We start from the raw sequence: 13,549 nt of genomic DNA on the forward strand, positions 1-13,549 counted from the left end.
CTTGTGCTTCGCAGCCAAATGTGGCTACGGAGCGCGATTAATTTCCAGAGGTGCATATTTTTTATAGCATTTTTTTAAAACTCAGCATGCAGAGCCTGTTAAAACCTGCGGAAGTACTCTGCGCTGATTGCAGCCTAATGACAAATCCGCCTGAAGGTGCAGGAGGACAGGGGCTGTGAGAGGCTCCTCTGTGGTACCTTAAATTCAGGGCGTGATGGAGCCTCCGAAAAGTACGAGTGGGATTTCCTCCTGTTTCTGCGTAGCAGCCAGGGGTGGATTCGCTCGCAGTGTTGATCCCTGGTGTTTGCACAGGGAGGAGCTCAGAGCAGAAGCTAACGATGCCGATAACCCGGGTGCTGTCGCTTTCACAACAACGCAGGCGCCCCGATTCAACCTGAAAAACGTTTTCGAAACGGGTGAGCGTGACCTTCCCAGTGTGGTGAAAGCCTTGCCGAGTCAGGAAGTAACGCAGCTCTTCCCCGCGTGTTCCGGGGCTCCCATGTGCGCTAGTTGCTGTAGCGGCACGTGTCGGGTTCTTAATTCAGGCTGGATGGGAGAGGAAAGGAATTTGAATTTTGTTTCTGGAATAATTTCACTGCCTTTGGCTGTGTGCTTTCTTGGTGAAGGAAGAGACTCTGCTCCTGATCTGCCGGAGAATAATTGTCATTTCCCTGGCTGGGGTGTCGCAGAGATGCCGGAGCTGTTGCGGTGCGGGCGGTGTCGTCGCTGCACACAGGCAGGGCTGGGCACAGTAGGAAGAACGGTGGGTCTGGTGTTGCTCAGGTGGGCTGATATTCCCGTGGAGGGTTTTGACTTTCAGGAGTAGAACAGAAAGGTGGTTACTTACTCATAAGCTTCTCCACGGTTTTGCAACCTTTGTAACTTGAAGACATTACTCTACCACCTGGTGATTAATACTGAATCTGAACAATATTTTGTGTTTTCAGCAGGGCAAATGCCAAAGAAAGTTTCTGATTAATAGTCTCCGATTAGACTATTCTTGTCAAATTGACTAATGGGATGCAATGGTGAGCCCCGACTGATTGCGCTGGAAGCCTTGTGCGGTTCTCTAGAAGATGCTCATTACGGGAGATTCCCGCGTAATGTTGGACAGGCCGTAAAGAGAATTGGGCTTGTCAGTCTTTTGTCATGACAGTTATTTAAAAATTAATGTGCCGGTTTTGAAACGCAGCGGCCCGCTTGTTCGTTCATTTGCTGACAACACTAGAGTAATGATAGGTAAATGTGCAAGGTAGACTTCCGAAAATCAGCTCAGGCGTGGGCTGCTCCGCCGACCCATTAGGATAATGGAGCAGACTAACGCACAGAAAATCAAACAGGGCCCGTAACGCACTCAGCCGTGTCATAAGCCCTGTCAGCCCGCTTTGATCGAAGGTCGTTCTGAGGCGTGATCTGAAACGACAGTTTTAGCCTACCAAGCAGACCCCTGCGAACGAGGAAGGCAAGGCCGTAACTTCAGAGCCCACACGTTGTTATTTGCTCTGGGCTTGTCACGCAGTGACCCGGAATAACCGGTGGCAAGAATGGCTGCGGCCGGAGCCGCCCCCGGCCCCCGCGCTCAGAACCAGCAGCCTTGGGGGGGCGGGAGCGGGAAGGATCGCGGCGTTCCCGGAGCTGCAAGTGGGGAAGCGTCTGACGTGCCGGTGCTCGGCAGGGACTTCCAAAACCGCCTTCAAGAAGTTCGCGTAATGAATCACCCGTTTCTTCTGCAGCTGCTGTGTGTTTTTAAGCAGGAAGATGAATCAGTGCTCTTCCAACCAAGTTGGTTCTTGCACAGAAATCTGGCAAACGTGTGGGAATGACTTGGAGAGCCGGGCTGTCCGCTCCGCACATCTTGCCTGCACATGGGAGAGGCCCATGGAAAGCCTTGCTGGGCGTTTGGAGGAGTCCTGTCTGCTCGTGGGCTTCTGTGAAGTTGCTCTGTGCAGTCTGTTAAAAATCATTGACTAGTAACAGAACTCGTCCATACGTAGAGGCTTTCACTGGAAGTTAAAACCAGCCCAATGTGGGACAGTGTCGGTCTGGCATGCTCCTAGGCTGGGTATGGTGTTACTGAGCATGGAAACAAAATAATCTCCCTCTGTCGTTTTTCCTGTCTTGTAGTTTGTGTAGACTTTGCAAGAATGTAATTTCTTAAGGTGGTCTTCACATTGAAAACGAAGTAATTTCTTACCTGCAGGACCTGCAATCACAGGCTGGCTTTTGTCACACAGGAGCTGATCCCTGAAGGTCCCCGGGCACCAACCAGCTGAGCCGCTCGGGGCAGTGACCCCCTTGCAGGGTTACTTGTTCTGCTTTGGGAAGTTGGGTTTTCTCTGTGTGTTCCTGTCACGTCGTGCGTTTCGCACCGATGCCGTAGGATTCATTTCACGTTACACGCTACGTTTCTGGGTAGCTCCGAATAAAAGTTGTTGAGGGTCGGTAGACTCGAGGTTTGGGCATATAAACACGTGGCAAAAATTAGAGTAGAGATTGAAGGGGGTTGGGTTGGGGGGGCGGTTGTTGTCGTGAGGTAAGCTGCCTAATGTTCACCCCAGAGAAGGAAAATGCCGTGAGTATTTCAGGGGGAGTAGCTGATGCAGCATGACCCCAGTTCACCCCGCAGGAAACTGGGAGGGTAGAGACTTCAGGGATGGGGTGAACTGGGAGGATGTGGTGCGTGTGGCATCCCTGCTGCCTGCAAGACTTCCCTCGGGGATGCTTTTTTTGCCTTTGGGGAAGCTGTTGCTTTCTGCCCCCGCACTCATTAGTTTTCCCCGAGGGCTCACCCCTCCCGAGGAGCGCGGGGGCAGGAGGTGGCTTCTTCCCCCTCCACCTCTAGCACCGTCCTCCTCTGCTTATTAGTCCCCCAGCTGTCTGCAGTCGGCATTTCACGTGGAGAAATTGTAAACCGACTGTTACGGGCAAATTAAACATTTGCTGTCTTGTGAGGAGAGGTCTTTAATTAGGAGAAGGATACACTTGAATGCCAAAAGGAAAAAAAAAATTGACAGGGGATGGGCAAGCAGGGGAAGCAGGAGAAAAGAGAGCATATAAAGTCCTTGGATGTTTTAATAAATGATGTATCTGAGGATTATTTGATGTAGCTGAGACTGCCAGGATGTCTTGTATTTTCAGTACCACAACTGAAACTTATTTAGGATTTAAAAAAGAACCTTTTTGAGGTAAGGAATTTATTAATAATTTCCCGTAACTTCTGTCCAAAATGCTGGAGTAAATTTCTTTTGATAAAACACAGACTTGTGGAAGTACATAGCAATCCCCCAGCTTCTGACACGACCGCCAGCCGGAGCAGTGGTTTTGAAGTTGGGAATTATCATCTTGGTCCTTTCAGAAAGTTTTCTGAATACCTATCTGGTGCTCGGCTTGTTACTTCCATTTCTCTGCCGCAGTAACTGGTCTCCTGAACCCTTAAAAAAAGGGTTCCCTGTCGGCTCTGGAGCCGCTCGGTCACGCTGCCAGCGCCGCGTGTCAGCGCGTTCGGCCAAGGGGCTGTCACAGGGGCTGCTCAGGCGCCCGACTCGCAGCGTCGCTGCTGCCGAGGGAGCCAAAGGGGATGATCCTGCACGCGGCTCCGTCCGCCTGAGACGCTCAGAAGGTGCTTGGAAGGAGAAGAAGGCGTTCCTCGAATGTCACAAATGCAGGAGATGTTTTCAGTCACGTTCGTCAGTCCTGGCTCTGCATGTGATGATGGATTTGGTTTTACGCCTTCGAACGGTGATTCGTTTGCAGCTTTTTGTGCCAATCTCGTCTAATTAGCTATTCGTGCTAAACCTCCTCCTTCAACACAGTCAAACTTCTCTATAATGCAGGTTGCACAGTCACTTTTTAAGATGGTAACTCCTTGTTTGTTTGTTTTTTACAGTGGGAACTCCATACTATATGTCCCCAGAAAGAATACATGAAAATGGCTATAACTTTAAGTCTGATATCTGGTCTTTGGGCTGTTTACTGTATGAGGCAAGTATCTGCTAACTTTTTTTTTTCCCCAGGTTTGTCTCCACCACAAAATGCACACAGGAACTGAGTAGGTCAGACTTTGTTTAGCTTAATTGTTGAGAAACCTTACGGAGAGCTACCTCTTCTTGTGCTCATCACATGCTTTTGGAGCATGAACAACCAGGGGATTGTCCCGTACGGCACAGCACTTGCCCAAAGCTCGTTTAGCAGGTCACGGTCGATGCTGAGGCTGTACGTAGACCAGCCAGCTGGCTGCAGAGCACTCATCGAGTTTTTACGCAATACAAAATCAGTTCCTCTAACTTTATTTGCTGGGTTTTTTTATAATTCTACATTGTCTTGTAGGCAAATGCAGAGATGCGAAGCGGCACGCTTGGCTTGAAGTACACACAGTGTGCAACTTTTTCTTAAAACGTATTATGTGTATTTTGAAAATAAGTGTTATGATTTTATAACAGTACTTAGGGTTTTGTGAGCTCACTTTCAGCAGGGATCAAAGGGTATTGAACTGTCTTATGCTCATTTATAATCTAATCTTAGTTTTGGGGTTTTTTTTTGATGTATGCATCTTGGAATTCAAGTGAAAGTACATGTCAACATTTAGAAACCTTTTATCCCAGCCCAGAGGATTAAAAATCTCTGGGATATTTTGTAGCTCACATCCTCTTTGGGTAATAAATTACGTGAACTGATGACATTTTGCTTCTCACTACAACTTCTCGTAACCACATGGAATTAGAGAATAAACAGAAGGTCGGGATGCGGCCCCTCGGCCGTGACTGTGACGCGCAGCCGCTCCGTCGCGCTGCGCCGAGTCATCGCCGAGGCTGAGCTCTGCTGGAGATGGGATTCCAGATTTATGCAGAGAGAAATATTTAGCGTGGTGCTAAGATATGTTTTTGTTGCAGGCAATATGGTCCCCTTATGGCACCGGCGTCTTGGTGCTCCTTACGTTTCAAGAAGCTGACTTAATTGCGCACTAAACATAATTCTCTGGTAGGAGTAGCAGTGCTATAGTAACGTGTGCAAGATTTGGCCTGTGGAGCGTTTTTAAATTTGCTTCCTACGTAGGTAAGCCTTAACTTTGTGAACAGGAGCTGTGAGATCTTGCAAATTCCAAGGAGGGCTGGACGGTTACCAGTTTTGCATTCGGTAGATAAACAGCTACTTGACTTTTTAAACTTCTCTAGAATTTGGAAAATTAAAAATCCAATCTGTGTGTCTTTGAAGGAGCTGTACTTTGTCTTACTGATTTCTTGTAACGAGAATGTTTTTCCATTTGGCTTCTAAGTAAGGGAGCAATGTTTGTTTGGTTGTGAGTCACTTCTGATATTTCTCCAGATAGATTGTGTAGATAAGCTGCGGAGAGATTTAATGTACAAATTGCCTTCAGAGACACGCGTGTCCACTGGAATCCACTTAGGGAACATTGAGGGGTTTGGGATGTGATGCCACATAGCACCACTTAACTTTGACATTGATAATCATACAGTGATTTTTATTAAATCTTATCAATAGAGTAGTAACTGTCTCCATCCCTCACTTCCTGTAGATATCTGTCAGCAAGATAACTTGGAGAGGATAAAAATAAGTTGTTAATTCCCAGAATATAGCTACAAGCAATGACTTTAGCAGGCCTGGCAAGGCGATCAATTTGAACACTAACAGTGATTCCTATATATATATATATATATATTTTAACCAGTCATGCTGCATGGTGGTCGTTTTAAATGGAGATCTAGCCGTCCCGCGGTAATTGCTCTAATCAAAATGTCAGGAGCAAACCCCAGCACAGCATCGCAAACTGTTGTTAGTGAGATGTTTGGAACGCCCGTGGTCACGACCCCCGCAGCCCCCACCGCTCGAGTCAGTCCGCGCGTGCTCCCTCTTCCTGGTTTAATTCCCTGCATTTACCCCCCAAAACCCCACGGTGGTTCCTTTTCATTCCTCCTCTCCTGCACACGACCGCTTAACTAGACTTGGGGAGAAGAGTTAATGGGAATTGAAAAATCCCTTTCAACCTTACTGGCATTATTGATGTTTGTATTGAAATGTTGGAGACCTTGTTTAACCCTTGATTACCTTCTGTGCCTTCCCTAATGTGCCCATTAGTGGCTTTCTTGGAACAATCTTACCTGCTGGGCGGCCCAGTTTCGTTTTAACTGATGGAGAGCAGTTGGCCATCAATCTCTAATTGGAGATTAGAGTCTCTAATGGGAGTCTAAGGGGTTTGCTTTTTTTCCCCACTGATGTACCAGCTATTCTTAGGACAGTAATGAAGTAAAGGTGATAAAACTTCACCTTTTGCCTTCAAAAACTTGCAGAGAACCAAGAGCACGGGGCTGTCGGAGCTCTCCCCCACCCTCAAGGTTCCATTCTCGAGCTCGTTGGACGATTTTTCAGCCTCAGGTCTGTAGGATGAGGAGGAATAGCTGAGCATTACTACTGCCGAGAGCGGTGGGACTACAGGAAGGTGCAAGCGCGCCCGTTCTCCAGCCCAGCTGTTAAAGGCATAATCCCTCTTCTCGCTCAGCCTGCAGCAAAGCACAGTAAATGTCACTCGCACAGCAAATATCTTGAGCTACGTCACTTGAAGCATTACAGATGGAAAGCTGAACAAGCCTGGAATTTTCTGAGATGTTTCTGGGAGCTGCGTGCTCGGTTTGCTGTGTCCTTCAGTGTAACTTGGGTATATTCTGTATTTCCATTTATAAGCCTCTCTGGATATCTGATAAATACCTCTAGAAGAGCTTCTGAGAAACATTTTAGTCTGATGACACATGAAGAGATGACCTTGGAGACTTGATCTTTTTCCTGCTCGTGATGGCTCAGGACTCCTTGAGAGGGTCTCTTCCCTCTGCACTTCCCCCCGGCACAAGGTGACGCTCTGCAGCCGGGGGGTTTCACTGATTTCACGGAGTAACCAGTGAGTCTCACAAATGAGCGAGGGAGAGACGTAACGACTTTAAGTTACTTAAAAGATAGATCTGTCGTTTACAGAAAGGCTCGCTTATCTTGACACGTCCTGCACTGCTCAACGCTTGAACGTGAAGGGTGGGAGGTTTTGGTGAGATCCCCCTGCGGTGCCCGGGGATCTCCTGCTGCCGGGAGCTCACTCAGACCCAGCCCTGCACACCCCTGCCCTCGGCAAAACCGCTCCTCGGCCACAAATCACTCGTCATCCATCAGTCTGATTCCTAACGGCAGGATAACGGAGTGGAAGATCTAGTATTGGCTTTTTTTTTAAATTTTGCTGGGAGCTCACTGTGTGTGTCAGCAGCGAGACAGCGTTCCTCAGACGCCTTTCCCAGCACATGGTAATGAGAGAAAGACTAATAATCGTCAGATAACTCCCCATTAAAGCTGTAGCGAGAGGCATCAACTTCAGCCGGCCTCAGTGTGAAAAGCTTCCCGATTGGATGCACCTTGTAGCAAAACGGTTTTAGAAATATCTAAACAGAGTGGATAATGCTCATGATGATCCTGTGGTGCTTCGTTAGGAGGTGGCGTGGGGCTGCCTCTGACTGGCGACAAGGGTGACCAGCAGTGCCTGGGCGAGCCCCTGGGCTAACGAGTGCCTGGGCCAGTGGCCACGGGGCAGGCTGGGCTGGGAGCCGAGTGGGGAGAAGCGAGAGGGGAGGACTCTTGGCTCGTCCTGTGTACCTTCAACGCAACTTGAGCCGTGTTTTGTAAGTTCAGAAATGCTGGTGTTGCTGTCGCTGCTTTTCTGAGGCTCCTCGTTGGGTGTTGGGTCTGACCTCCCGGCTGGGAGCTCGCGGTGTAAATGGGTTTCCAAACGCGACGATGCAGTTTCCTTCCTGAGACTTCAGTGTAATATAAACATATTTTTGTAGGGAGTCTCCGCATGCCCTGGAAGGAATTTTTTCCCCACCCAGAGCCTTCCGTCGTGCTCTCCTCGCTGTGTGAGCAGCCTGGTTATAGAATCATAGAATCATGGAAAAGTTCAGGTTGGAGAAGACCCTTGGGATCATCAAGTCCAACCCATAGCCCTGCTCTGCAGAGTCCACTCCTAAACCATCTGCCCCAGCACTGCATCCGAACGACCTTTAAACACCTCCAGGGAAGCACTGGATTCATAAAACTGAACTGAAAGAGGAAAAAGACCAGATTGATCAGGAAAAGAGTCAGTAGTTTGGTTCCCAAATCTGCCTGGGATACTCTTGTCTAAACAGCAGGTTTCTGGCAGGAAGGGATGTTTGTTTTGAGGTCATTCTGTGGGTTTTTTAAAGGCTGAAGTACATTGCTCATGCTTACACGAGTCTTCATATTCTAGGGAGCTAACTGTCCAAAAATAATCCATCTGTTCTCTGTAGCGGTCTGTTAAAAATCTCCCAGTTGCAGAGAGCAAATGAACTGAACAGGGTCGTAACCGAGGAAGATTGAAACTGTGACACGTTCTCAAAGTCAGAAAAGCTGCTGCTTTTCCAAGAGATGATTGTGGTTCTGACAGGTTTTCATAGTCAGCTCTGAGCTAGGTGGCTTCTAGCCGCGTGCCCTAAGCATCTATTCCTTGACTTTCTAAAAAACCAAAAAGGTAATTTTTTTTCTGTGCGCCTGTAGAATTGCCTGTGTCCACCCAGCGTCCCACACCTGAAACGTTTTGAGCAGAAAGAATCACTGTGACGGGCAAGAGTTGAGACTTTGCGGCTCGGTGCTGCCCAGCGAGCTCGGAGCAGCTTTGGCTGCGGACGGTCTCGGAGAGTGACGTCGTCTCTTGCTCAGTGTCAAAGAACAGAATTTGCTCTTGTCACTCAGCAGCACCGAGGGCTATTAAACCCTTCGTGTTTCTGAAATATTTTCTGTTTTCTCTCTCCAGATGGCAGCTCTTCAGAGCCCTTTCTACGGGGATAAAATGAACCTGTTTTCTCTTTGCCAAAAAATAGAGCAATGTGACTACCCGCCTCTTCCAGCTGAACATTATTCTGAAAAGGTAAACTGGGAGCATCTTTGCAGGGGAGTGGCGGGGGGTGATGTGTGCGCAGCAGAGTCCCTCCCTGCACAAGGGAGAGGGAACAAACGCGGGAGCAGAAGTCTCCCCCACAGCCAAGGCAGGACAGGAGATGGCCCCAGTGTCCTGGGGAGCTCTGGGGCTGGCTACGGAAAGTAGCTGAGTTAGTTAAGACAGAAAAGAAGATTTCTTAATGTGGGGAATGGTTTGAAGGCAAAGGCCTGTGACGCTGGCAGAAGCCATCAAGGAGCCGTGGGAAAGCCCTCTCCTTCGCTTCCTTTCCCTCAAACTGACACTCCATAAACCAGGGTTGAAAGTTTTGTTTACAGAGTCTTCACTGTGTGACAAAGGGGAAAAGACTCTTTTTATAGAAGAGAGGGAGGAGAACGATGTAGTTTAACGCAGTAAGCGTCTATACAGCCGCTGTATGGGAGCTTCTTAAAGTCTGGATTTTGCACCTATGAAGGCGAGGGATGGAGAGCAGGAGCTGAACCAGAATGTATAAAAAAATCGCTCCTGTGCACGTTTGCTCAGTGCTGTTTCACTTCAGCGGCACACACATCTGTTGTTTTTGTTCAGGGCCTTTTGAGAGGAGTTTTTTAAATTGGTTTTTTCCTCACCTACACAAACCAGCAGTCTTTCCTTACCTCCTCATTCAGTTACAGTTGCCTCCTACTTGAAAGGAAATGGCTAATGTAATTTTAAATGTTCACCATATCCTTTGGGGTTTTCTTTTGTTTTATTCCACCACAGAGTTCTGAGGAGCGAGAGGCAGGATGTGGGGGAAATATTCCGTGTGTGGCCAGTGTGGTCTCCAGCCTGAGAGGGACCCTGCGCTGCACATTGCACGTTTTACTTCATTTTTTTTTACTCGCCAAGTAACTCATGCAAAAAGATGGTTTTGAGAACTGTTCTGGAGAAGTGATTTTTTTTTAAAAAATTTTTTTTTTCCCCCAAGCTGCCATAGCACGAGTCCCGGCTCTGTGCGTTCCCGTTTGCCATGCTGTTGTAGCATGCGTCTCAGGATATGCCTGCTGGCAGCAAGAATTAGTGTAAGTTGACAGATGTGTTTCCTGTCTTTACAATTACTGTCTGTTTGCTTCCCTCTGGCAGTGCTGGAGTGTTGTAGTGCAGTGATACAATCCAGGGTGAGAAGGATGGTTTAAAGCTCAAAGGCGCCAGGTCCCAGAGAAGGAGACTCCAGATGGTGTTCGTACACTATGAACAGAACGCTTGACAAAGTCTGAGCAGGGCTCTGCCTTTGGCTGTAGCTCGTCTCGCTGCATTAGCTGCTGCTGCTGCTTCCCGAAACCGCAGAGAGCTGCTGGTTCGTGAACGTTAGAACGCGACTCCACCATGACCGACAGGAGGGTTAGGATGTGCTCTTAAAGACTGGATTTGCAGAAGCTTTTGGGAAAGGGGTGTTGCTGTCTCCCAGCAGCGAAGCTGGAGAAACCGTGCTGGCAGGCAGGATCGGAAACGTAGGGGCAGGCGCCTGCAGCAGCGACTTGCACCATTAAGAATTTCTTCTTCCCAAGGTCGGTGGTTGTCTGGGTCTGGACGTGCACACTTCCCTGCAAGAGCAGATGTCTGTGTTGTAGATTGAAAGGGCAGGGTGTTCACAAGCACTCTGACACCGTCACTGCCGCGGGTTTGAGAGCGGTGTGGGAAGGCAGTGATGCCTTTACGCCCTCCTGCCCGAAGGGAGGGCTGAGGATCGTTAGGCCGCGCGGCGCTGCCAGCGTTCTCAGTGATGCTCCGGCACCATCGGCACGTCTGCCCTGCGCCTCAGTCTCGAAGGGCAGCGTTGGCCGTGTGCTGGCTGCTGGTCACGTGAATATTTGAGTTGCAGCGTTGTCTGAGCTGAACGAGGCCGAGCATTTATTGAAGAACACTTGCTTTAATGGTGTTTCCTGTCCATGATGTTCCTCTTCTCCGTAGCCTTTTGTGGCAAACTGGTCCAAATCCTCCCCGATCAGCTGGCGTGTGCTGCTTGTAGCAGGAGGAGGAGCTGGGACTCCAGCCAGGGTTCGCTCTCTATATTGGGAACGAATTTGCCAGTAATTGAAGACACTGATTGGCGGCGCTTAGCGAGGCTCGGGCTGCCGGTTCCTCGTAGATGGTGAAACGCCTGCGCTGTCCTGGGCATCGACAGACGACAGAACTTCCCCGGCTGCGTTTTGGTGGTTTATTTGCTGATAGCACAGGCTCTGCTCAGAGCTTGAGAAGCGTTTGGAATTGTTTGTGGGCATTTTGTAGCGAATGTGTCTGATGGGGGCTGAGGTTGCGCGTTATCTCTTTGGTGTCTCGGGGTTGAAGCCCCCCTGCCCTCACATGAATTGGAGTCACTGCAGCGCGGGGTCCTGCTCCACCCAGAGCGGAAACCTCGCTTGAGTCCGTTCAGTAATGCAGCTGAAGCCATGTGCTTGATAGCTGTATGGTCATGCTTTTAATTACCATTAAAATAATTGGCACTGTGGCTACTGGGAGGATTGGGAGAAGATCAGAGGCTCAAGGCTGTTTCTCCCGCTGCCTCGGGGGTACGAGCAGCTTTCAGTGTCTGTATAATTAAAAGCTACAATCTTTCATGTGCACAATAAAGAGGGTTGGGAGGTGGGGAGACCAGCCCTTCTGCATTTTATTTATTGAACATAATCAGTGACCAGTCTCTCTTCTTCACAAAGGTTTTCAGGAGGTGCTGGTGTTTGACAGCCCTGCTCCAGCAGCTCACCAGGCACCAGAGCTGCTCGTGCATGAGCACCCCTGCGACACGGGGTGGGCAGCGCAGTTGTTGTGCAGGGTGGGACACGTTTTAAACCCTCCCTCTGCCCCCTCCCCCTTTTCCTCAGAGTCCATTTGCACTGAAAAGTCCATCCCTCAGGAAAAAAGACCACCCCTCCCCGTGTCAGGAGCAGCAGGGCAGGGGTGGGGGCTACGTTCCGTGTGGAGCCCCACTGCACGGCTGAGCAGGGAACCCCTCGGTACGTGTTCGCTACTACCGCATTGTAAGTCATGATGTAACATCCACCGGGTTGTGCAGGATTTGAACTCTCGGTGTTGAAGGTTTGATGGGAAAGGTTCTTCCTGGCCCTTTGGTATGGGGGACGCGGGCTGGAGCGTTTGTGTGCCCGTCACTGCCCAGGAAGAGCCCCTGGGGGGTTCCCAGCTCCTGGCCTGGGCTCCAGCAGTTGGACGAAGGTTCCCGCGGTCGTTTCCAGCGAGAACCGGGCGGGTTTGCTGACCTTCAGGCGCCTGTTTTCCTGTCTTTCAGCTGCGGGAGCTGGTGGGCATGTGCATATACCCCGACCCAGATCAAAGACCTGACATTGGTTACGTGCACCAAATAGCGAAACAAATGCATGTGTGGACCTCCAGCACCTGACCCGGCGGCGAAGGCGCTGCAGAAGCCGGCACAGCTCAGTCTTACTTGAATTCAGTTTTTTCTCAGATGAAACCGACTGGTGCCCAGTCAGTCACACGAGCGAGAGGGTTGAGCACTCGTAGCAAGATGCTCCATTATTTCTGCAGGTTATCTGACAAGGACTCTTAGAAGGTGGTCATGCTTTAACGTGAAGATTCTGTGAGGTATTGCAAGTGATTTTTTTTTTTTTATTTTATTTTATTTTTCCCTTTTAAGGCCAATAACATGTTACAGATGTAGATCATTTAGGGGTCCTTTCCTAAAACTGTCGTGTGTAATCTAGGATAGATGATATTAACAGGGGTGTCAGATCATTTGACACCCCCTCTCTCTATCTTAACTGTAATGTGAAATATTGAAATAATTCCTTCAGTGAAATCACTTTATACTAATGTAAGAATTACAGTAGATTTTGTGTAATTTGTATAACTGCTACTTTGCCTCTTCTGCAAATGGTTAATAGCAAATTCAGTTTTTACTTTGTATATTTTAAAGCAGCCATTTACGTGTTTTTATTAATTCCCTCCTCTTCAGACTTAGGAACTGGGAAGGGGTGGGGGGTGGGAAGCACATTTGTTTCAAGATTTCTTTCTTTTTTTTTTTTTTGTTTAATTGAAATTTAGAGTATTTTGCTGATGCATTTATCTGTTAACTTGGCTGCAGCCAGTGAGGTGAGTTCACCACGTACCTGGGGAAAAAAAGACAAACATGCCAAACCAAGTGTTGCTTCTGCAAATAATTTCTCTTTAAATGCCCTTTTCCCATTTGGCATGATTGATTCTTTTTAGCCTACAGGTTCTTGTTTATAAAGAAACAGACCAGTGTTTATCTAAGCCAAGTAGATTTTGGTGAAGATACTTCTACATGTCGGTAGTACGACAGGTACTATAGGTAAAAGTTAAGTAAAGCAGTGTTTTAAACACTTTCAGTTCATTTTTTTGGAAAGAAACAAGTAAAAGGGTTTGCGTATCTAATTCTACATAAGGATCAGCCCCCGTCTATTGAACTGTGAAAGCTGATTTCCAGAATGTGAATTTTTTATAAAATCTCAACCTGATTTGAAGGAGTCGTCGTCTTTAACCACATGAAAATTTTCATCCGACTAAATTCATTCATTGAATCAATGATCTGTTTCGTTCCTGGCGAGGAGAACTAGTCACTGCTTTAGGAACACGCGT

The 13,549-nt window shown here is 48.4% G+C and overlaps 1 protein-coding gene across 1 annotated transcript in view; it reads left to right on the forward strand.

The window, feature by feature from the left end:
* Positions 1 to 12,772, forward strand: part of NEK6 (NIMA-related kinase 6) — a 34,244-nt gene extending 21,472 nt beyond the window's left edge. Inside the window, exons 7-9 of the mRNA XM_009864573.1 lie at positions 3,887 to 3,981; positions 8,819 to 8,932; positions 12,222 to 12,772. Of these exons, the coding sequence (XP_009862875.1) occupies positions 3,887 to 3,981; positions 8,819 to 8,932; positions 12,222 to 12,332 (320 nt within the window). The 3' untranslated portion in view covers positions 12,333 to 12,772. The remainder of the gene's footprint in view (positions 1 to 3,886; positions 3,982 to 8,818; positions 8,933 to 12,221) is intronic.
* Positions 12,773 to 13,549: the final 777 nt, after the last annotated feature.

The sequence above is a fragment of the Apaloderma vittatum genome, unplaced genomic scaffold, assembly GCF_000703405.1.
Source record: "Apaloderma vittatum isolate BGI_N311 unplaced genomic scaffold, ASM70340v1 scaffold17112, whole genome shotgun sequence".
NCBI classification, from domain to species: Eukaryota; Metazoa; Chordata; class Aves; order Trogoniformes; family Trogonidae; genus Apaloderma; species Apaloderma vittatum.